A 26,802-nucleotide genomic window follows, 5' to 3' on the forward strand; every position below is an offset into this window, starting at 1 on the left:
TGGTTAAAAATTGCATTTCATGATAAAGTCTCAAAAACATAATTTAGTATTGTTAAGTTGTGTTTTCATTTTATGCTGATTTCGGCTATATTTTATCTTTGTGAAAATTACTAGAACTAAGTATAGATGCAATTTAGATTTTATTTAAATTGTCTAAATTCAAATAATTTGAAATAATTTAAAAATTATATCTTAAGAAAGTTTCGTCAGAACAAATTTGACATTCCCTTTATTAATAATTACCACTTTTTATTTATTGAGTACTGTTATTTGTTTCACAGGTGAGAGCCTTAGGTCGAGATTTGGGATTGCCAAGTGATATGTTAATGAGACATCCATTTCCTGGACCGGGTTTGGCTATTAGAGTTATCTGCGGAGAAGAGCCGTACATGGAAAGAGATTTCTCAGAAACACAAGTACTTGTTAAAATTATTGTTGAATATGATCAGATGTTACAAAAAGTAAGTACAATATTGTATATTTACACTTTTATCTTTATCTCTTAAATGAGTTTTGAAAGCAGCATTATATATTTTTTCATAAGTTGTCAGTGAAATGGCAGTTCCCCAGATTTCTTCCTTTGTATCAGCAAGAACTCATTTTGATGTTCTAGCAAGTTTGAAATTTCACCTGTGTGAATGAATATGTTTCTATTTTGTTGCAAAATTCTGCTTAATTACATTAGGATAGCATTTCCTCAGTTTAGTGTTGCAGGAAATAAAAACAAACTGTATAAAAAGATCAGGGATAATGTTTTAAGAAAACATTATAGTAATTTTAATTGTATTTACTTGTGACTTGTATTTATTGAACAAAAAGTCGATTAAAATTAAGAAAAATATTAGTGCAGTTTGACTGAATTATTTTTACAATCTATTGGATTGGAATTTCTACTTGACATCAAATACCCCATTGATACAGAAATCATCATACAAAACTCATGTAGATCAGTCTAGAGATATCAAGCCAAAAACTGGCCAATGTACATACATCCTTCCCATATGTTTAAATTATAAAATGAATATTGTGTTTTAAGGGAAACACCAAGGTCTGCAAAAACCCTGACATGCAAAATTTTCCCAATTACTTTTTCTCTTATATAATATACTGTATAGAAAAAAGGATTATGTATTTATTATAAATTAACTGTAAATACAATAAACTGTCAGTCTATTGCTATTAATGTTGTCTTTTTTTACATTTGTTTGACAATTGTTTGAAACTACCTTAATAGCTGGTAAGCTTTGTGGTAGGGTTGTTACCTCCCTGCCTCTGAGCCTGCAGAATAATTATAAAGTTAGCATTCTTTAAATTAACTGACTTCACCCTATGAGTTTAATTAGCATTTTTTTTTAGGGTTTCCTCCTCATGCTTTCTCTGCTCTCGTGAGCTTTGGGAACATTCTCCTCTTCCATTTTTGGAACCATCAACTAATTTTCATCAGTAATGTTTACTTAAATTATGCCAATTAATACCATAGGATACAAAAACTCATCCATAGATATGACAAGTGTCTCAATTTATTTGAAGACTACGTGGAAAAGTATTTTTAAGGATGCATTTTCAAATTGTATATTATAAATTTTTTTCCTAACTGTTTGTTTTTTTTATACCAAAATGTAAAGTTTCTTTCTGGACAGCCCTTTTATCACCTCGTCACCTGTTAAGATTACACATCTAATGATGTTTTTGATTCCATTAAACTTTGTCCTGTTAAATTGCTGGAATTAATATGACATGCAACTATTACTAATTTTTCATTAATTCCTGGTAAATTATTCATCTTGATTTGTACAGATATTACTAAGCATGTGTATTTTAAAAAATTACTGCCAAATACTTAAAATTATTGTTTTGATGGAATCCAAAATTAATTATTATATATCTATCTATATACCAGAACTCTATGAATAGTGGGAAAATTATCAAAATATTAAATTTTAAGTGTACAACTTAAATATTTGAGATTGCTAATCACCACGTTACAGTTAAATTTATGGTTAATATTTCTGTTGGAATGACTGATGTTTTCATTTTTTATAAATTTTGTGTGATGTTTTTCATTACAGTTTTTTTTTACAGAAACATGCATTATTAAATCGTGTAGAGAGTGCCACTAGTGAAGATGAACGACGTGAATTGAGACATGTTTCTAGTAATAATCATTTGGCTGCAACTTTGCTTCCAGTTCGTAGTGTTGGGGTCCAGGTAGGTGTTAAAACTTTCTCTCTGTAAAACCATTTTAATCTTTTGTTTGCATTAGACAACTAGGTACAATAGCATTTGAAAAAGAAAATCTGTAACAATATTAACACATTAAATTCTGCTACTTAAAAAGTAATGGGTAATATAAGTGACAACTCTTGGTAAACTGCATTATACTGTCAACTACAGAACTTATTAAAGTGCTGTCCTGTTATAGTTGTTGATGTCAATATGTAACTTATTTCTTATATTACATAGAAAATTGAAGATAAATACAGCCAAATCATTCTATAAGTTTCTCCACTATGAAATTCTTTCTACAAATCTACAATCTTGGTTTGCATGATCAGTCGGTGCAGTATCCTGGTTTTCTTTTCTTTTTATGTGGTTGCAGATTAATTCTGTTGTTTTGTTAATTCTATCTAGAATCTTTCACACACAGTTTTTATTTTTCTATGTAATTCTTATTGTTTTATTAGGATTTTTGGTATGTAGGAATAAGCTTTTTAACATCCTGTTCATAAAAATATACCACTGGAGATTTTAATATTGTTATCAACTCATCACTGTCCTCAAATCTTTGAGAATCGAACCACTTTTTTAGGTGAAGTCACAAGGTATGAGATCCAAACTGTAAGGGGGAGTGATCAAAAACTTTCCCATCTATATTGATGAGTGTTCTTGATAGCGCAGGCAGCAGTGGGTGAGCATGTGTTATTGTGATAACAATTTCTGATAATAGCATTCCATGTCGCTGGTTCTGAATTGCATAGCTTACGTCTGAATGTGATTCATGTTATGCCTCTGCTGTGGTTGTTCCAGGCACCATGAAATTCACCAGTGGACACATTTTTTATCTCGGAAAACGAATTACTGTGATCTGAGCTTAGAGGGATTGCTTGGATTAGTTAAGATTCAGTGAATATGAATGATGTTAGTGCATGAGCTTTGTTTGGATTCAACATTGATGTATGATACATCAAAGTCTTGTGTTTCATCATCGGTTATTATATGAAGGGAAAATTTGCCTGCATTCCCGCATAGTGATCCAGAAATGCACGAATAGATGTCATATTTTGATTAAGTGTATAATAGTCAACTTTTTCAGAACCCATTATTTTACCCATAATTTTCAATAACCAAGTTTTTTAGTAACTATTCAGTAAACTATTACATGAAATTTGTGAGAATTTTGTTGTAAGAAGACTTAATTGTAAAGGATTGGTTTTCTTGAACTTTGGTATTCAATTGTTCTATAAGGCCTTTTTGAACACTAGCCTTTCATTCTTCTCTTCATCATTAACATTTGTATGGTCTTTTTAAACTCTTACCTTTTCTTCACTCATTACTGAAGGGCTGTAATTTTCATACAATTGACAGCGCGTTTCAAAATCATTACAACTTTTCATGTTGAAAAAATCAAAATGCACTCAAGGTTTGTTTAAACCTGCAGTTGAGATGACCAGAAGGATTATTTATTGTTGCAACCATTATTAATTATTATCGGTGGTAAGGTAAACACCACAAAGTACTGCTGACAAGGTGGCTAATAATTAGCTAATGAAGCGATGGAAGCTACTATACATTACTACTACTACTATACATCTGCTTCTCAGCAATTGTTAGAATAAGTAAATCTGCTGGGAATTTACTACTTTACCTGGGATTTGTGTGATGGATGGATTTCCATTTACTCTGGGATTTTGTAGAATTTCTTATGGACATTCTCCATGTTGAGGACATTGAAGAATTATCCAGCAATATTTCAGGATATCCCTCTGATGTCTGCCACAACCCAGATTATTTATGGAATTTAAGTCATTACCCTGTTAAGCTCCACTATAGAAACAGCTTTATTTTTTAGTTAAAAGAAAGTGCTGGCATTGTGCCATTGATGAACCATTTTTGTTAAAAATTAAGACTCCTGCCAGATATCCAATTTCTGGCTGTTGTGATCTCAGTCCCAGTTTATTGAATACATTATGGATTATTAATCTAAATAATAGTTCCTTACTTCTGTTTAGATACACTCTCAGTTATACCCTCTTAGGAATAATTAAGAAAAAGATTAAGATTTATAACTATCCAGGAAGTGAGAATTTGTGAGTGATTAGTTATTCAATGAGGGCTTCTGCATTTATATATAAGGTATGATTGAATGTTTTATACTTAAATAAAACAGAAACGGGTTTGGAAAGATAAAAAAGAGGAGTTTAACAAGGTTTAACAGATAATAAATGTTACTAATGTAGAACCATGATGTTACTTATTCCATTAGTGCATCAGAAAAGTTACAGCTGCATCAGATGCAGATGCAGCAGAGAACTGTTCTTCATCAGTCATCCTGACAGCTAATTAATGTTCATTCATTTTTGGTTACTTATTTACTTGATAATAACTGTTTTGCTAACTTTAATTACTTTTAATGTAATGTGGGATGAGTAGATTATAAATTATTCTGCAGTTCTTATTTTTATTGAAAATGTTAATCAATCATACATTTAAAGAGGATAAATGTTTCTCTTAAATTGATCTTATATTAGAAAAAAAACAAATATTTTTTTTCTGATTTCCTGTATTTACTGAAAATGATTGTTTCAGTAATCAAAATTCACATCTACTTTTTGAATTTTTTTATGTTAATTTTGCTTTAGAATAAAAAAAGAAACTTGTATAAAAAGTGAAACACAAAAGTGTTTCATAGAAACACTTTTGTTTCTTGAAATGATTTGGTTAGCATTTATTACATAGTTCTTTCTCAGTGTCAATTTATTAATGTTTTATATTGCTTATATAATTAGTATTTCTCTGTGTTTGCAGGGAGATTGCCGTAGCTACAGTTATGTTGTCGGGATTTCATGCGGGGAAGATCCGTCATGGGAGAGTTTAATTTTCTTAGCCAAACTAATACCTAGAGTTTGTCATAATATTAACAGGGTCTGTTATATCGCGGGACCTTTAGTAAAAGATCAGATTTTAGATATTACGCCGACATTTTTGACATCGCTTGTACTTTCTACAATAAGACAAGCGGATTATGTTGCTACACAGGTATGCTACTACGTATGTGTCAGTATATTTGGATGCTTGACCAATTCAAAAAAAATTGAAACTTACCCACTTGTTTCATACATGTCTCAGGACCTTATAACTATTTATTACTTATAACTGTTTCTTTTATTTTTTATTTAACTAGTTTACCTGTGGGTGGCCATTTTTGTTACAGTATTTTTGTGATTGTAAGGGTTTATGGAAAAAATCATAACTAAAAAACTATTAGTCCTGGAAGGATGAAACAAAAAGCAATTAATCATATTTTCTCAAGATAAAAGATTGGTCCAGTGGTTTATTTACCTATCTCTCTTCTTTCTATGAGAAAATTACCAATTAAGTTTAACATGAAAAATTGTGAAATTTCACTTTTGGTAATTTTTTTCAAGAGGCAGGGATGGCATACACAGTTTGAATTATTTTTTTATATCTAGGTATATGATAGTAGATTTACCATAAATAATATTGATGGTGTATACTTAACCATAATTTTTAGGAATTTTTGAAAACTAATTTCTTTAACAAAATTCAAATTTTTTCTTCAAATAACTCTGATGGGGCTGGTGATAAAAATCTCAAATTTGGACAACTTGTAGTATTTTTGTAGATGTTTATGGCAAATAATAATGTTTATTGTGTATTTTACTAATAAAAAAAGTTTATTACCTCTCAAAAATCATGAAAAACCTGTTAAAAGCGATACCATTTTGACTCACTAAATAAGTGCTCCAAGGGAGTTTCTTGTCTTCTTTGCACTTTACATTTTTTATATTTGCCCCTATGTTGTTGAATTCAATGTTTTTAAATTTTTTTTTTTAATTATTAATGATAGGTCGTAATTTAATGATAACTTAACCAGTACCAGTAACCTAATACAATTTTGATTCAAAAGTGCTTGTAAAACTTAATCCAAACTGAGATTTCAATGAGTAGCCTACATCTTTTTACAAGAATTCATTTTTATTTTTATATTGGTTTATTTTTGTAAACACTGTCAAAGAAAAAATAAATTTTAGCAAAATTTTAATTATTCTTCAGTGAAATAGCCTGATTTTGTAGCAGTGAAAGTTTATTATTTTGTGTGATTGATCAACAGCTGCGACTGTGATATCTCTTCTGATAATTCTCTTGAAATTGTATGTGCAACCTGTTGCTGTAGTTAGTTCAGATGATGGTCAACTTTCTCAGGACCTTGCAGATCGGTACATACACTGTCTTGTTGAAATGATGTACATGGTTCAGCCGGGTGGAAAAATGAACCTGCACATCGTTTTTTTGAGGCTAATATCTACCACTTCTCCTATCCACTACTGATCATCATACACTTAAGCAATAGAGTTTTTTCCTTAAGTGAAAGTGGTACATTACTTGACACAGAAGTCTTCATAGTCCTTGGAGTCTGAAGTAAAGTAACATCTTACAATGCCTTTTGACACAGGAATATAATTGGTGGTAGCTTTTAGTACCAACAACTCTTTCACAGGTTTGAAATGGTTTTTTAGAGTTTCTGAAATCTTAGCTATCTCATCTGATTTAATCAAAAAGTTCATTGTTTTTCAGCTGTGATTACAAAATTAATACATTTCATCAATGTTTAATATCCGACTGTTTAATGGCCTTTGCAGGCTTGCCTTTGCCACCTCTCGTAAATATAATATTATTAAATAAAACTTACTTAATAAACACTTTCAAACACAGGATGAAATTTGAGACAATTTGTAATAATGTGAACAGGTCACTGACTAATTGCAGACTGACCAGTCTGCAACTGCAAAGCTAAATGATGCAACAAGCATAAATGAGCATGTTGCAACATGAATTTTCCTGACAACTGGAAATGACTTAAGCACTTGTTTTAATATGAACACTGCAGTTGAATGGTTCAAACAAGTGTATTTCAACTATAGTAATAAGAATAAAGAAGGTAAGAAACCCCTTGGAGCACTTATTTAGCAAGTCAAAAAAATTGTATCGCTTTTAACAGGGTATTCATGATTTTTGAGAGGTTATAACTTTTTTATTAGTACACATAACTTTTTTATTTGCCATAAACATCTAAAAAAACACTAAGTTGTGCAGATTTGAGATTTTGATCACCAGCCCCATCAAAGTTTGAAGCCAGTCTCAATTTTTTTTTTTAATTAGTTTTCAAAAATCATAAAAATTTAATGATAAGTATATCACCATTAATATTATTTATGGTACACCTACTAACATATACGTACATATAAAAAAAGTAATTCAAACTATGTATGCCATACTTGGCTCTTGAACAAAATTACCAAAAGTGAAATTTCACAGTTTTTCATGTTCAACATTATTGGTAATTTTCTCATAGAAAGAAGAGAGATAAGTAAATAAACCACTGGACTAATCTTTTTGAGAAAATAAATAAGTTGCTTTTTATTTCATCCTTTCAGGACCAATAGTTTTTTAGTTATAAATTTTTCCATCCTTTGCAGTCACAAAAATAGGTGTGCACACTGTAACAAAAATGGTCGCCACAGGTAAACTACTTAAATAAAAAATAGTTTTAAGGTCCTGAGACATGTAGGAAACAAGTGGTAAGTTTCAATTTTTTTTAAATTGGTCAAGCAACCACTGTTAGGTCATTTCGAATGGATTGACCCATATAAGAATCATAAGAAAATTTTATTTTTATGATATTATCATTAAGTAAACATTTCTACTTGGAAGTAATTCTTATTGTGATCAGTACATGATAATCACATATGCACAACGCAAACATAATCGCACAAGGAATGGTTATCTATGCTATTCTGCTAATAAAAAAAAGGAACTGCTCTGGCATTTACCTGGATGGAAACTATGGTAAAACTTTGATCAAAACAGCATCATAAAATTTACAGCAAATAATACATTTTTTTAAAAAAACCTGTAATTAAAGTATACATTAATTATTTAAAATAATTTTAAGGTAAATATGTGAAGATAATAAATACAAATAGTATTTGTTTAAGAAGTCATTAATGTATTAAGTCATTGAATTAAGAAGTCATTAATGAAAATTATTTGAGCACATATTTATTATGTATATGTTGATGAGGTACAGAAAATTAAGATTTTTATTTAATTATTATTTTCTTAAGTCTTTGACAAATTGTTTATGTTAAAGCAAATAGTTTAATTATAGGCCCTTTTATTGTGTAAAGGTACTCAGAAAACAGGTCTATTGTCTGGATCGGTTGAGGATCAGTAGAGAAAAAAAGATAAGTGACTTCTTTTTAATAGAAAATTTTCTAATTATCATTGTACTTATACTTACTGATTCATATACTTATTGGTGCTGAAAAACAAGGTGATAGCCCGTTTTTTATTTTGAAAACTCATTCTGACTTTTAAGAAAGCCCTAAGAAATATTATACTTTAGGTGAAATAAATTTAAGCATTAATAATATTTAAAAGTAATAACAAACTGTGTTTTATGAAGGTGCTTCAAAGCAGAAAGTACGGTTTTGAATTTAGTAAGTTTTGCATAGAACGTGTGAATTAAATTGTAACGGGAAGAATTAACGCAGTCATTTAGTTTGAAATGACTCAACATTGTAGTTAAATAACTTAAATATAGTTAATTTTTTCTCTCTTTTCTTCAGTAAAGTAATTTATCAATGAAGCATGTTGATAAATTCCTCTTTTTCCTTGATGTTGGAGACATAAGTCATCTTTCCAATTGTAGTTTATTAGGTGTGACTGCTATTTATAAGTAAAAGGAATGCCGTACATTCATGATGTAATTACCAAAAATTAAATTTTCTTTAACATTATAAACTTATAGATATTCTATGTACAACGATGTTTAAATAGAACCAAGATTTTTTTATCCTTCCTTGTTATAATACTTCTGTAATGCTAAATTTATTGTGTTGTATATTTAGACATATTTTATTTTTTACTAAAAAACATATATAATTATAATTATTATCTTTTATCATAGGATTTTCCTAGGAATTAGCCATTTAAAATTGGTAGTTTTACTGATCCAAGCCTTCTCTTATTTAATCAATTACGCCTTCATTACAGTGTATTAGCTAGCAAAAAATGCCAAGTTGTTTTGCATTGCAAGTCAGAAAAACTTTCCTTAATGGAGGTTTTCAAGACTTTTAGATATTGTACTGGACTTACAAAAAAAAAAATTAGTAGTTTCAGCTTTGTTGAATCAAAAATGAACTAGTAATCAGCATTAGAATGAATATTTAGACAAGATTAAATTTAATTTATTCAAGAAAATGCTTGACAACATACTGTTTACTGTTATAATGTGCTGGACCATATCCACCATATAGCAGGCCTGATGTAGTTCTACCTAATTTTTAACTTATTCAGGCCATTGTAGGAAAAGTGAAGTCATAATTGAGTATCACTGAGCTGATGTAATGAGTAACCAAAATCTCTCTTGGAAAATACAATTAAAAATTAAGAATGAAAAAGTAATAGAGAAAAGTGTTTATTATGTTTATAAATAAAATTTAAAAAATATATTCTTAAGTTTGAACTACTCTGTACTTTTCTCATAATTCTTTTTATCTGATCTTTATAGGGTTTTTAATGATTGTTGCATGAATTCCCCATTACATAAGTGTGGAGCTCCTCTGACTTATATTTTTAAAATGTTAATTGATGATAATAATTAATAAAAGTATTTATCTGAAATAAAATCTTTTTTTAATTGTTATGTACTAAATACAAGTAAAATTTTAGCATTCTACCTGTTAATAAGTAGGTATGTTTTGAAATAAAAAAACAAAATGAAAAATATGAAAAAATGTTATTACTTACATGTAAAAATTACATTTATTTATTACTATTTACATAGCTGCCTTCACTTTCAACACATTTTTCATAGAGTTTTACTAGCTTCTACATTCCCTCTTCAAGAATCCGCCAGTGATGCCACACAGTAATGACATTTTTCAATTTGTTTTAATTTTTGTGATTCTAACTGCTGTTTAAAATGAAGAAAAAAATAATTGCTAGAAGCTAAGCAAGAGCTATAGGTCGATGATTGAAAATTTTCCAATCTCTCATTGTCTGATTTGCTGTGTGTGGCTGGGCACTGCTGTGCAAAATCAGAATTCTGTGGGATAACATCCCATGTCGTCGGTTTTACAACTCCTCAAAGATTTTAGGTAGATTTCATAAGAAAGCTCATGTATTGTAATGGGTACCATGATTTGACTTCTGGAAAGTTTTGACATATCTTTGTGTTTCACATCCCCCAGACCCCAAAACCACTGTCAGATCAAAAGTCTATATACATTTATTTTTATATCTATATATATTTCACTTTCTTGTGGACACGATAACTGCCGCAATTTTGCGCCAATCGCTTTCAAATTGTTACATAAAATATAATGACCCAAAATCTTGGTTGAGTTCGTTAATGGGCAAAATCGTACAATGGGGGTGGAAATGGGGGACTTTTCAAAAAAATAAAATATCGCTATAACTTTCTTATTAAGTAAAATATTGATCTCATTTAAAGTTCCTATTATTCTTTGGATAAGGGCCTAAAACATATAGGTAAAGTTTTTTGATATCACCAACCATTGGCCCAGGGGGTTGAAAAAATGGGGTTTCGAAGACGAAAAATATCATACTTTCCTTAATAGGCTCAGTATTGAATCAGTTTAAAGTGGTTATTAGTCCCTTAAACATTACCTAAAACTTTTGTCAAACAATTTTTGATGTGACCAACCCTTACGGCAAGGGATGACCAAAATGTTGCTGGAATTATTAAAAGATGGGGCTTGTATGCTAAGCATTTGAAACTTTTTTTCACATTCAACCTTTGTCATAATGAATAAATTTTAAGTTTTTCTTAACTTTAAGGAGCAAATCTTTTTTATCCCTTAGTTAGCACTGGCCTTACCTCCACCTTACGGCATGCTGAGAGGGAATTTTAAAAATTTTTTCAGTACATATCTGGATTCACAGTAGTTCCATGATCACTGAATTTGACAAAAAAGATACCCGTTCTGTTACAAAAAATAGTAGCCATCAGCTTCTTTACCAACCCTTTTGGTTAACTTCTTTGGTCTAGGTTATGATGAATGCCATCATCATATTGATTGCTGCTTTGTCTCAACGTTCAAATAAGAAATTCATGTTTCATCTCTGATTGTAATGTAAACAAACAAATCATCATCTTCATTTTCATTATGCTGCAAAAAGTCATGTACTTCAGCAAGAGTTGTCCTTATGTGCATCTATTAATATCTACACCCATCTGGCACACAATTTTATTTTATAGCTCAGTTTTTCAGCCAACACTTCATAAGTTAAAGATTGTGAAACATAAGGAAACAGACAGTTAATTGTGAAATGGTAAAGTACCAATTTTATCAAATTGTTTATCAACTTTTTCAATCAAATTGTCTATTATCACTGATGGCTGGCCGCTATGTTCTTCATCATGAATACTTATTTGCTCTTCTCAAAATGAATAGTAGGGAACCCCAAAGGGATCCCCCATCAAGAATACGATCTTACATTTCCTCCAATGGCATCTCAAAGGAGTCCTCATCCGATCATTGAAGGTGGAAGACTGAAGCCTCCCACTCCTCCCAGGTGGTGAAGCTGTCCCTCTTAAGATACTATGACATTACTGTGAAGACCCAGCTCCTGGTATGTTTAAATCTTAAAACAAAATTTTTGAGGAATTCAGCTTTGAATTTCTTTCTTATCAAAATGTGTTTTTAGATTATCTATTGCATAAGTAGCTTTTGCATTTGGTTGAGACCAGTTGGATGATTCTATTTACATTATTGAATTACGTGTTTAAATAAATAAATAAAATTTATTTATTATAACTGAAATAAATAAATAAAATTTATTTATTTCAGTTATATGTATTCTTAGCGTAATACTTAAGCTAAGAATATGTACTGTAGTTTTTTATAATGTTTTTACTGATGAATAAATTTCACAGCCATTTCTAATATTAGTTTTAACTGTCATATGCAGGTGCTAGTTCAGACAAATTGTATGCAATTAGTGAGTCAAATGCCAGTCATCTTGCTGCCTATTCACTTTGACAGAGATGCAGCTATAAGGACACCATCCTGCCAGCGGTCTGTTGTACTTCGCCCGTTTAAAACGCACGACTTCATGACCGGAGTACCTGCCATACCTGGAAAGGATCTACCTATTGAAGTTAGTTGTATTACATTTTAAATCATACTTTTTGTAGTTAAATTGTATCTTTATTATTAATTTTTATCTTTGAAATTTCGAAAACATCATGTTTTCATATTCAATATTTTGTCCTCTATTATTTAGTTTAAAATCTAGAGTAATGAAGAAATACCTTATTAATAATATAAAATTTTGATGATCGGTGTTGCATTTAAACTTTATTTCTATTTTTAGTAATAGAAAAGAATAAGTAAGCAGAGTAGTTTAGATTTAGATAGGAGCAGGGAACAGTACACAAGTATATCAGGGGTTGTATTAATAACCCCTGTGTATCGCAGAGCTGGGACATTGTCCCTTGCCCATTTGATTCCTGATCAGTGGTGGGTAGGTAATTATTTTGATAAGTATTTTTTAATGTTTGAAAGGATGGATAGTAGGACTGGATACTGATCATAGATATGAATGCAATCCATTTTCGAGTTCGTAGATTTTTATGAAATTTATAGATATTAGATGCATTGGGAGAATTGCAAAACCTGCCTCATTCTTATAGAGTCCATCCTCCAAAAGTCATTTCAGTGCTAGAACCTTGGGTAGTAGAAAACTGTGAAGTTTAGTTTGATTAGGAAGAGGGAACCTGGTGTAGGAGGCAGTTCTTCCAGTTTTCTGTGCTGTCTTGGTTATTTTGCTGGTTCTTTTTTCTTCTTTCACTGTCATTCTTTGTGTGCACTGATAATATTGTTTTAAAACTAATAATATTAAAAGGGCATCGCATTGGAGAGTGTAGGTCTCTTCTTTTTTTGTTACTTGATTACTTTTTCTTTTTCTCTTCTGGCTGGCATATCTTTTCTTAAGTTATCAGGAAGCGGCCTGGCTAGTATTACCATACATCTCAGAAGTGGTCGACCTGAGACTGTACAACATAACATTTCATTTACATTCATACATATCATCCTCTGAAATAATACCTTACGGTGGTTCCAGAGGTTAAATAGAAAGAGAGAGAGAGAGAGAGGGCTGGCCAGTAAGAGTAAGGATTGGCTTACTGGCTTATACACATACATGTAGGTGGCATTCACAAGGATAGATCATTGTGAGGATGCGTTCACATCCTCACAATCAGTAAACTTAAACTATTTACTTCCAACTGCGCATGTAGCTAGAAAGGGTTTGAGTTATGACAGGGACTAGCAGCAGATTAAGTCATGCGAGCTTAGCCCAAAAGGTAATTTTTTGTTCTCTCTTTTTCTTCTGATTTTCTTAACAAAATTCTATGTTGCTAAAATATTGTAAAATCTAGCTGATCGAATTGAAACTTATGTTCAGGGAAGTACATTACTGAAAACTTGAATTTATGCATTTTGGAGTTTTTCTCGTCTACATGGAACATTCTACATACAGGATTTCTCTAAAAAGATCCTATAATGTATGACTTACATTACATAACATACCATAACCAATTTGAAGATTTTTAGTTATTACATTAGCCAGGCAAAGATTGTTAAGAATTTTAATACTGTTATTTTCCACTTTGTCATCTCATATTTAAAGATATATGTAGTCTCACTTTGCATGTTTATTTTTGTTTCATTGTTAAATAGGAAATTAAATTTTTCCTGCATAGAAAGACTACTTTATTCATTATTGGGACTATCTTATTGGACCATTGTAGTACCCTTACTTCTATCTCAATTTTACTATGTAATGAATGATTTATTTTTTTACAGGTTATGATATCGGACTACTGCAGTAGCTTTCCTGATAGTGGTTGCTGATGGATGGTTCTTTCTTTTTGTATCAGTTGCATATTTGTTATTTCTATTGTTATTGTCCTTTCCAACAACAATAAGCCATTGGAAATACTGATTGTATAAACCAGAGATGCTGAGCTCATATTTGTCATTATGATTAAATAGAAGTTTACATGTTGATGTTCAGGGAAGCCACTTTCCAAACTCACTGTGTACTGGTACTGCCTGTGTGAGGGGTTGAGTGGTATTGATTTCCTGTGACTAACAACTTAATACATCGAAAAATGTAATTCAGATTTGGGGAGAAGAAGTAATCACTGGGAGGTGTATTTAGCGCATGTGGAAGCACTACTAAGCAGAGGACAGAATTTTGTAGTAACAATCGGAGTTCGTATGCAAGGGCATTATCGTCATGAAAGAGTACATTTTTTGGACAAATGTGGATGTTTAGCCGAAATAGCACCCTTCAATCAGTCCAGTCATGAAGCCCAGTGATGGTGCTGCCTTTTTCTGGGAAATCTTTAAACATTGTGTCACAAGGATCCCAAAAAATTGTACCCATGGCTTTTCTTGCAGATAGAACTGTTTTCACTTTCTTTGCAGTCTGACACCCGCTCCCATGCGCTCTTTGGACTGCTGTTTGGTCTTTTGTAATTGTGAATCTATGTTTCAACTAATGCAAATAAGTTTGAAGAAACTCAGCGGAATTGCGTTTAAATAAATCTAAACACTCTTGAGAAGTATTCAGTAGAATGTGTTTTATGTTGACTGTTAAAAAATGCAACACCAACACCCCTTGAGTTAAAAGATTTTTCATATCCAAAATATTGTATAAAATGTAGCGGGCACAGTCTGTTGAAATGATTTTGAGACATATTCACATACCTTCAGTAGACATATAATTTAATATGGCATTGTGGATTTTTATGATAATGTTGTCAGTTGTAGCAGTTTTTGGGTGTACCAAGCATTCCTCATCTAGATTGGATGTATAACCTTGTTTATTAAATCAGAAGTCCACTTTTTTGGTGGAAAATAAAGAGGAAGAATCCTTTAAAGTGTACTGTTACCTTTTTTCTATGTTCGTTGGGGGTTAAACTTTTAAAGTTTAAAACTTTATAATAGTTCTAACTTCAATTTTTCAGAAAATTTCAAAACTTGTTTGCTTTTTCCTACACAAACAAGCAACTATATCTATCAGAAACTTAGCACACAATCTTGACAGAATCATACTCGACAAATAGCATAGTCATTTGTTCATCGTTAAGCCTGTCACACTTAGAATTTTACGGATGACCCTTGCACATTTCTGGAAATAATAAACCAAGGAATTAAACCTGGTTCAATAATAATTGTAAAAATATATAAATTCAGCAAAATCGCTTATAGGTAAGTACTGGAAATCATTTCCTATACCTTCCTTTGGCTTTCCTCTTGCCCTGTAAAAGGCGTTTTAAAAGTCATCACAGGTTCTTTAAGTGAGAGCCGCCATATAATGCTTTGTTAAAAATTGGGCCATTTAACATTTCTATACTTTTTCAATTTTAAGTTTTTTTTTATTAGCATAGGTAATATTTTTATATTTTATACAGATTTGAGATTTTTTTTCAGGTTGTACTGCGAATGTTATCAGAGGTAGCAAATGTCCCAGGTATTTCAAGAGTATTATACGATTTAACATCTAAGCCACCAGGTACAACTGAATGGGAGTGATGATTATTGTTAAATTTTAATAAAACACTTATCTATTGTTTGCATTGTGAGATGTGGTGAGTCGGGACCGCTGCGATTTGAAATAAATAAAAAAAAATACTGTGTTCTTATATTAAAGTAATCATCTAATAGGAGATAACTGCTGTAAATCATGTATTTAAAAAAAAATAAATAAATAAATTTATAATATTGTTTAGTTCGATTAACAGTAACCATTGTAAATACAGGAATTAACTTATAAAAATGAACCAAGAACATGGTGTTTTATTATATTTATGAGACATGTTAACGTAAGCGTTGAAATTATAGAATTGGCTGTGGATATGAAATGCTCTTTATTTAGTATGATATGTCGCTCTCACATTGCTTTTCCATCTTAATTTGTTATCTTGCAGTTACAGACTGCTGCATTAATTTTTATAAGACTGCAGTACAAAATATGGTGGCAGTGTTGTTAATTAAAAAAAATTATTGTTATCAATTATGATGATTGTCAACTATTATTTAATTAATTTATAAAAATGCTGTTTTCATTCTTTCTTTCTGTATTGAAAAAAAAAAAAACATAAATTAGTGGAGTTGTATTTAATATGAGTGTGTATTTTCTTCTAAAGTGTTTCATTATACAATCTATTACAAATGGTGTCTCTGCTGTTATACTGGTTGCATTACTTTTCTCCTATTGAAGAACTGTATTATTAATATTATTAAAAAATCCTTTTTTTTTTTTAAAAAAAAAAAGCTGGTATAAATAAATCTTATCTATGATTGAAATTCTTTTGTTACCTTTTTTTCTACGTATCACCTAGAGAAAAATTTTGTAATATAAATTAACCATATACTAGTTATTCATGATAATGATAAATTGCATTTTGTTCTTTTATATTCTATTTTTATTTTCTTGTATTATAAATGAACATCAGGTAGTTTCATCTGATGTTCCAATGATTGATTTTCTTGAAATTGAATATTAGTTTTATAGTATTACAGGGATAATACTGTCTGTGTTGCAGTTCAATGTATGAAACGATCACAAAATCACCTAATATCACTAAAATTGTAATTATTTTAAATATATTGATTTATAAGTGTTATATGTATAAATTTAAGGAAAATATAATTTTTAAACTTAGTCATACATTTATTAGTATTTTTAAGAAAGCTCCTATTAAAGATTATTTTATACTAAAGTAGTCCTGATAGTCCTTTTTTTTATTACTCTTGCTTTACTATTAAGCATATTTACTTGAAAATTGTGGCTCCTCATCTGCGCTTTATATCTGAATATAAATTTTTTTATATATATCTGAATATTCTGAAAGCGACTGAAGTTATTTTTGAATGTGTTATGGATATGATCATTGAATGGCTTTATTTTATGCAATTTATCATTAGGTGTATTTTCAGTGCTTGAAAAATAAATGGTACTCAAAATATTTAGATACCTATACGTGACATTGTTTTTGAAGATATTCCTGTTGAGATCAGATGGTTTGTAGACCAACATTTATTTATTTTAAATTTTTTGTTCTGGTCATTGTTATAGTAAGGGCCAAAAAACGTACAATTCATTAGCAGTTAGTTGCATTAGTCCACTGCTTGAATCTTGAATTTAGAGTTAGTGTGATTTCAGAAGAAATTTTCATATAATAAATAGTTGTTTCATTTGCAGTAAAGTCTGATGGTAACAACTGTAAAAAAAAATCGTAATTCAGGAGAATCATCAGAAAATGTATCGTTTTTATTCCATTGCATGAATTGTCAAAATTGAAAACTACTGGATTATGTTCATCAGCTGACCATTATAAATCAACAGAACTGTGAATTTTTTCAGCAGTACTATAGTTGACATTGGTTTTTCTATTTACCTCGGTAACAAGATCCCTAACCTTAGTTTTTTGTTTTTTACGAGGTTGTATTTCTTTTTCACTATCACTTTGTTCACTTTCACTAAAATTAATCTCTTTCGTCTAATTCTGATTCAGAACACAACAAAAAAGCTTGAATTTCACATTCAGAATACAATTTACTGCAACTAGGATGGTTTGAAGCCATAACAAAACAATTCTAAACAACACAATGAACAGTAAACGTAATGGGTACAGTACAAAGGATAGCACAAGGTAGAACATCCATTCAAAGTTTACTTGATTTTGTCTTTTTATAAAATATTATGAACAGTTTAACTAAAAAATAATATTGGCAACACTACCTACTAGGTGCGTATTCAATACATTTTTAAATAATATGAATATATCCGGGAATGGCACAGCAAGTTTGAAGTAGAAACAGGTTTGATCTACGAAGACAACATAGCTTAAACGTAATAATACGGGTTTGGCAGTGATTAGGTTAAACGAAATATGTACAATTTTTAAATAATGCCATTTTTGGAGTAAAATCATTCTGTCACTGTAGAACTAGTGACTTTTCTGAATGAAAAGTTGTGATAACTTTTCAGCCTCTTTAAAAGTCAACTTTATACCATTAGGAAAGAGACAAATGGTAGTAGGGGACAGTGCTAGATCAGGACTATTCAGTGAATGTATCAAAACTTCCCAGCCAAGTTCTTTCAATTTTCGATGAGTCACCAAAGATGTGTGGATCTGGCTTTGTCATGGTGGAAGACAACACTTGCTTTGTCACCATTTTTCAGATGCCTTGACCGTGATTTTTTTCGTACAATGTTGTTGTACGCACTCCATTTTTCATTGTCTGTATTGAGCCATTGAAAAAGCGGTTCCATTTCATTCTGTTTTAGCAACGATTCATGGATTCAGTCCATTAAATTTTTTATTGTTAAATCACGTGGCATTCAAACATGTTTTTTTTTTTTATATTCAGCCTTCTTCAAACCGTTTAAAACTTGTTTTGTAGTCGGATGTTTAGTTTGTTACTGATGTCATGACTGCTAATGCACCAGCCTTGCTCAATTTTTTCCATGATTTCATTAAAGCTGACCAATTACAGCAAGATGTGTATTTAACATAAAATTTCCAGATTTGAAACGCTTAAACCACCTTTGTGCAATATATCCTGATACTGCATCATGTCTGTAATCATTTTAAATTTGTTTAATAGCCTGAGTTGCAGTTTAAAAAAAAAAATTAAATTCATCAAATTTCTTCCTTATTTTCATTTATTTTCAAGACGATAGCTTTTAAATAAATAAACTAATATAATCAAAATCTTTCTAAAAATACTCAGTGATATATCCACCTTTGAAAAGAATGCAAATGTTGCCAGATTTAATTAATATTACTGTTATGTGATCCTATGTCATCTACCTGGAGAATATGAAGAAACTTTCCCCGAATATAATATCATTATCATTTTATTATATTCTCCGTTCTATACGTGTGCCACATCCACCTAATTTTTTAAGAGTTTTTAAATTTTACTATCCTTTTAAGATCTAAAGTTTGATATTTGTTAAAAATTATAAACAGTCTGTCAGTTCTCTGCTAATCTATATCAGAGCTATCGCATCCAATTCAAATCTCTAAATCTCATCCACAAGTCCATTAATTTTACCGGGCTTTAATGTTGTTCATTCCTTTTACAGTTAAGTTTTTAAATCCATTTTCATTCTTGTTCCAGTAGCCAATGCCATTATACCTTTTATATGTTGCGAGTGTATCCAAAAATCCTGTCCTGAGGCTGTTGTCTTGGTTCTACAACGGCCTTTTTTTTTACAGTATAGAGCTGTTAACATTTCTATTAACTCCAGAGTTTTTCTGATCTCATTCCATTAGTTATGAGTAATCCAGTTTTAAGGTACTGGATTATTATAGACTTACTGTCACCCGTCCCTGTTCTAGGTAGTGTTTATTGATCGCATAAGCAGATAAATCTAGAGCTCTAGAGTGCTTTCTGATATTTGATGTCAGCGCTTCTGCTCTGTTTGTTTTTTTAACTGGCAATTCATCACCCTTGCACAATACTGGTTTGGGATCAGCTTCGGAAGTTGTAAACACAAATTGTTATATAAAAAAAAACCATGCGACAACAATTGAAATTTAAAAGCCAGTTGGATTGTAAAATCATGTTTTTTTGAGAATATATCCAAAATTTAAGTCTTGAAAAAATGTAAATGGGAAAAATGTTTGTAGCATATATTACTTTCATCTGTACATATTTCTGAAATGTTATGTGGAGTAAGCGGTTGTTTTATGGAATGTCATATGTGTCTTGTGTGAACATGAAAATTATACAGCGAGTTAATTTGATAGGTTTTCTAATTATTTATTAAAGGTGGCATCTACAATTAACTTGTTTATCTATTATTATTAGTGCAGTTGACTAACATTCTGGGTCGAGGAATACATATTATAATGCTTTGTTTATAATTGAAAGAGTACGTTGTTAAATAGTTGTTTTAGTGACTGTGCCAGTCTTACTTGAGGCTATGAGATATATAAAGGTCGTGAGGTATAATAGCCTGCGATCTGAAGCGCCGGTTTTTATTGCTATATCAGAGTAATAATGATCACTATATAGTCCGTCCTTTTGACTAACTCTGGTGATGATCAACCACGATTTGGCAAAATAAAGAAGCAGTGTGAAAATAATTCACTTCGCCTAATAGCATGGAATACTAATTAATAATAATTATATAGTAGTCCAAAAAAATATATACACAGTTTGAATGATTGTAACTCATTTTTTATTCACATATAATTAATATTTAAATTGCAAAAGAATCTACATAAAATGTTTAACTTTTTGTCCTATTGCAGTTGTTCAAAATTATTACTGTTCTGGTCAATACACTGGCGATAATGGTAGGCTATTGATTCACAAACTTCAATAAACATTTCTTTTGGTGTTGTGACGCATTCTTGCTTAATTGCTGCTTTTAATTCTTCCAGTATCATCAGTTTTCTGGTGTAGACTTTATCTTTAAGGTATCCCCACAAAATGGAGGTGCTCCATCCTGTTGCAAGTAAAATTCGCCATCTTCACCAAAGTCCTCCTGAATGCGTGGTAAAACAGATTCTTGCAGTAAATCCAAGTAATTGGCACCAGTCACTGTACTGTCAAAAAAGAATGGTCCAATTAATCCTTTATTTAAAATGCTGCAACAGCATGGTGTTCCTGTGTAACATGTGGATTTACAGTTGTTCAGTAAGTGCAATTATATCGATTAATTGTGCCATTTAATTTGATTGTAGCTTCATCGCTCCAATGTTCCCCGAAGACTGTGCATCCTGTTCACGTTTTTCCAAGTACCATTTGCAAAATTGTTTTCTTTGGTCTGGATCATCTTTGTTGGTAGTATGTACCATTGTTGGAATTAAATTCTCCATGTACAACATTTTAAAATGCGAAGGATGCTTGATTTGCCGATAACCAATCTCACAACTTGGTTGTCTTTCAGATTTTTTAGATGTTTTGCAATAAGTTTTCTGTACTCTTTCTTGGCCGATGAAGCTCGTTGATGTTTTTGGTCTTTCAGAATGTTGTCTATGAACATCCTGAATAGTTCCATTCGTTTCAAACTTATCTTATATGCGATTAACTGTAAGTCATGTAGATGAATCTTCCTGAAACTCTTTGTGATATTGTCTTTGTATTTCTGCTACATTTTCATACTTACAGTAGCATTTTAAAGTAAATTTTTATTTTTTTAATCTTGGTACACTCATTTCCAATTAATTACACCTTGAAAAGAAAGAAGAATGGGAAAGTTATGACCCATTAAACAGTGTATACATTTTTTTGGGACACCTGTATTTGGCTGAAGAACTGTCTAAGAATCAGACAGTTTATAATCAGACATCATGATGTTTATAATTAAGATAAAGAAACTTTTATACTGAAAGATTTTATAGCTGTGTTTATTAATTTAAACTGCATTTTAAGACGCGCAAAATTAATCTTTTTTTCTAATTGTGATTCATAAAACCTTCCTGATATTGTATGTTATTTGTATTGAATATTTTTGAACCCAGGAAATTGTTTTCTGTTTAAAAGATTACTTTTCTTGTAATGGAACCATTTCTCTTTGTGATACATATATTTTTGTTGTTTATGTATGATAAATCGGTTCTTTTCCATTAACTGGCACCCAGCCAATTTCAGTTACTTTTTTACCCACTTCTAAATTTTTTACTGTTGCACTTATTTGATCATGTAGCATTTCATTAAATGTGGTGTTTCTTCTGTACCTTTGCTTGAACATGAACTCTACTGAATAACTCTCATTAAGCTGTCATACTGTTCCCCATTGTGATTTGTTTTGTCGCTTGACCAGACCCAACATTCTGTTGATGTGTTGAGTGCATGCACTGGTAAGCGAGTCGACACAATGGTCGATCATCACCCGCTTATATTTAGGAACTTCCATACAATATGCTCATCAGCAATATCTTAACAGTTATGGTCCCAGGTAACATTCTGTTTCGAATGACATCTTAGGTTAAGTATTTATAGTATAACCCAGAACCGTAACTAAAAGATTGTGTCACATCAATTGCAAAGGAACCTGAAAATATCAATTACTGAGGAAGAACTCTCCTGGTGTTGTCTTTTTGGCAAGTGAATGTACTCTCATCGTACAAAGCTGCCTCCTATGATTTTATGCGACAATCATTTGCCGTTTGCAAACATGCATACTTCCCACATGTACACGTTCTAATAATTGCAGTGTTTTTGGGGATATTTAACTGTCGGAAGCAGAAGTCAATACTCATTAATTCTTCACAATAAATAGAATGCATCATGATTACAATCAGAAGGTGAATTTGAGCCAGTTATTTATTTATTTCACAGCAAGAACTACTGTTACAATTCTATTTATTTATTATCAGAAAAATATAATTTCATATCAAGACCACCATTCCTACTTTGTCTAATGTCTAACTATACATAAAATTCCTGCAGTAATGCCCCGGCTGCTTCCGTGCTCAGTAATCACTGCAAGTTCATTGCCATTGTGTTATTCTAAATAAACCCAATATTAACCGAATGAAGTATAAAAGCAGAACAACATTATCAGAAACGGAAGCGGTTAAGGTTAATACATTCATTATCTGCATAGTAGAGATAAAATATTGACAGCAGTCAATAATGATCTACATCATAAGTATAAAAGGAAAAATGAATGGGTGCTGGCTAATGAGAAAGTACCATATAATTCACATACTACATTGGATTTATCTTATTGCACTGAGTAAGCATAATATTATACATATATTTTTTTGTTTATATATTTTCATGAATAATTTCAAATTTTTAAAACTTTACATTTATTTGTAAAATTCAGTCGTAATGGTATTAGTTGAAGTGAATAACCTAATTGAAATTATAATTTGACAATAAATTCCATATAAAATAAAAATTGTTTCAGACCATGAAATATGGTTTAGTTGGTAAAAATATTGTTATGAAAAATGAAGTTATTTGGATCTTACATTATTACTGTATAAACAAACTATTTTATTAAAACAAATGATGGATTATTATTTTGCTGATTGAAATTAGTGTATAAGCAAAATATAGATAAAGTTATATTTAATTGAAAAAGAAAAAGTAATTCAGTTTTATGAATATTTTTTAAGGTAAGCTCTCCATTTAATCCAGTAAATTAAATATATTTATTGAAACAAGTCGTGCTTAAACTTTGTTAATAAGTAATTTTTTTTTTTTTTTTTAGTTTTTACTGTATTTTTTAATTTTTTGTTTTGTATTATTAGTAATAAATATTATTATAAAATGTTTATGAATATTTTCCTGTTTGTTTTTGTCTCAGTTGTAGATTTTGTTAGCGTCAGAGATACTGTTAAAACTTAGTTATCACTAAAATATTTGTGATAAATAATTGATATAAGTAATTTGTGGTGTTAATTTGTTGAAATTGTAAATCTATTTTAGTGTATCAGTAGCTTTTTGATCAGCCTGTAACTCTGATTAAATATATCTATATACATATTTATATAAAAACAAATTAATTGTTTTTGAGGTAAAGAAGATATTAAAAAAAAGCAGAATGAAACACCACTAGTTTACTACTTAAATCGATAATTCAATTTATTTTTAATGCTAAATGTTACTGTCTAAATTCATCGATAGTCTGTTTAAATAATTATCAGGTTACAGAAAATATTGTTAACGGTAAATGGAAAAAAATGAATAGTCTGAAATAAAAATACTTAAATTAACTAAATATTTGCATATTAGTTACAATTAGAAAATAAATATTATTTTTATATATGTATGTAAATATAATAAAATCCAGTTTTGTATTGAAAATTTTTTTTTTTTTTAATTGAATGATTTACATGTTACTTTATTTCTTTCATAAATTTTATTCATAAAAGTTAGTCTGTTAAGTTTTTAAGTTAAAATTTCATTAACGATATATGTTATTGTTTGTTTATTTATTTATATATTGAAAATATTTTAGCTGTGTGTGTATATGTAAAAAATACACATTTTTGACCAGTACTAATAATTAAATTTTATGGTCTTTTTGACAAGATTTTCTTTTTTTATTATTTCTTTTTAAGATGATTTAATTTTTTTATTATTATTGTTATTGTTTTAATGATAAGTTTATGCATTTATTGATAATATTGTATTACCATTTGTAATTGACATTGATATCTTATTTTAAAAAAAAAATATTGTAAGTTATTGAGATAACGGTAATTTTTGTATTGTATAATTTTATTTTATTTATTTACTTGTTAGTCTTCCCTTCTGCCCCATCTATTCCTCCCCATCACAATAATTTCAAAAAGATACTCAAATCACTTTTAACCCTTGAAGCGAAGCATTGATGATTTGAAAAAAATTTAACTAATTGTTAAAGTAATATTTTTTTAATTTCTGAAGATATTACCTGTCCAAAGGAAAATGGTATAAAATATAAGGGAACTGGTCAGTAGAAAGAAAGAAACAGTCCTCTCAACTACTTCTAATTGGAATAGTGTTTGCTGTTGCGCCCTAGATCATTTCTCTCAATATTATAACCATAGATTAGGAAGTCATGCAATAATGAAAATACTCTTTGTTATTTAAAAAACCTCTTAATAAATTATGTTGTTTTTCATCGCTACCTCCTGTGCCAGGGGTGGGTAATTTGTGCATCTGCCGCCTTCTTTCGATGCAATAGCCATTTCTCATGCTCCTTCTGCGGTCGAACCCTGAATCCCTGTTATCCATTACAACCATGTTAGACATAGAACCTACTATTGACAGTTGATATGGCAGACATCTGAAAGATACATCAATTTGGAAACTTGGTGATCCAAGAATTAACTTGTTTTTTTATTACAGACTTCAATAGTTATTTACGGATTAAAAGAGGGTAATAAAAATGTTCTAAGTACATAGTATTTGGCTGCTGGTAAATAATGTAGAATAGAATAGTATATAGCTTTTTATCCAAGGTTTACTGTAGCCACAAAAAATTAAATAAAAATTCCAGAAATAAGTGATTGGAAATTTAAAATCGAAGTATTTTTATTATTTATTTGGAAAAATTACACTAATTGCAATATGTATGTATATTTACATTACAATTAACTAGGCAAAAATGCAAAACACTTGTTCACCTCCAATTAATATATATTAATAACCTAACCTATATGTTACTCGTACTTAATACTAAAAGAAAGACATTAAAAATCTATATTTAAATACTTTCTTTTAGTATCTTTTTTATTTCAATTTAATATATTTCATCATGTTATTTGTATGTTTTTGGTTTTGTAACTTTATTTTACTTTTCTTTCTTAGTGTAAAGTTTCATTTATTTGTTGCCTTGGTTAATAGTCTACTTTTTTCTTGTAAATCTAATTCTGATATATTCAATAGAAATATTTCTAACAATTTTACAGTTATTTTGTTAGCTAAACTTATTCTCACTTGAACTGGTAAGCAATTCATACATATGGTACCATATGTATAAAACACAAAAATATCATTTGATCTTAAAGTTTTATTTTGTTCATATATTGTTGTATATATTCAACAGTTTTATTTCTTAAAATTTGTATAACTTAGTTCAGGCAGTATATTTTTCTAATGCTTGTTTTAATATCTGGTATAGTTGCTCAGAAGGGAATTTACGATCATAAAATAACGTTTGTTTTTTTATATTTTTGTGAATTAAATTTAACACTCATTCATTTCTCTTGCTTCTCTCTAAGCGACTATATCATGTTGAACAACTGATTATACAAGTCCAGAATATATTTGATTTAAATGTGCCTATACACACACACACACACTTTGGTAAGTATTTCCCTTAACTTTATTTAATTAATTATTTACTATTTATTTTATTTTCAGTAGTAGTGACATTCTTAGTTTAGCAGTAATTTTGGGTAATTTTTTCTCTGCATTTGTGAATCAAAATTGGATATTTTGCAGTATTTACTTTAACAGTAGTTATTATTTCTTTATTTATGTTAAATTCTAGTCGTGTAAATTCAGGAACGCTATAACAGTGACAAAATATTGGGTTTTTTCATAATTAACCGCTAGCTCATATAAGTATGAAACATAAAATTGGATTCTTTTAATGATTTTTTGTGATGCAGTGAAACTTTGTGCACAGGAGAGTAAAATTCTATTTTTATGCGAAAGATAAGAAAAAAGTAATATTTTATTTTATTTGGCAAAACTGAAAGTACAAGAATGACTTAATTAAAAATTATTGAAATTTATGTGCAAATAAAGTATTATTATTATTATTATTATTTTTATTTTTATTTTTTCTTATACCCAAAGGCTTTCAGATGTTCATTCATCATTATATATAATTCAAAATTTTAATTTATATGTTTAAAATTCTAAATATAATAAAACATATTTTCTGGAGGTGTAATGAATTACCTAATTAAGTACAAACATAACTGTATGAACTACACTACTATTATTAGAAAAAAATACTAATGATTTTTTTTATGACTTAAAA

General features: G+C 29.8%; 1 protein-coding gene across 8 annotated transcripts in view; it reads left to right on the forward strand.

The window, feature by feature from the left end:
* Positions 1-26,584, forward strand: part of bur (GMP synthase burgundy) — a 99,934-nt gene extending 73,350 nt beyond the window's left edge. For all 8 annotated transcript variants that reach the window (XM_075382459.1, XM_075382458.1, XM_075382454.1 and 5 more), the window contains 5 exons: positions 282-461; positions 2,083-2,208; positions 5,026-5,256; positions 12,241-12,429; positions 15,774-26,584. In XM_075382459.1, the coding sequence (XP_075238574.1) occupies positions 282-461; positions 2,083-2,208; positions 5,026-5,256; positions 12,241-12,429; positions 15,774-15,875 (828 nt within the window). In that variant the 3' untranslated portion in view covers positions 15,876-26,584. The remainder of the gene's footprint in view (positions 1-281; positions 462-2,082; positions 2,209-5,025; positions 5,257-12,240; positions 12,430-15,773) is intronic.
* Positions 26,585-26,802: the final 218 nt, after the last annotated feature.

This window comes from Lycorma delicatula, chromosome 1 (assembly GCF_047948215.1).
Source record: "Lycorma delicatula isolate Av1 chromosome 1, ASM4794821v1, whole genome shotgun sequence".
Classification (NCBI taxonomy): Eukaryota; Metazoa; Arthropoda; class Insecta; order Hemiptera; family Fulgoridae; genus Lycorma; species Lycorma delicatula.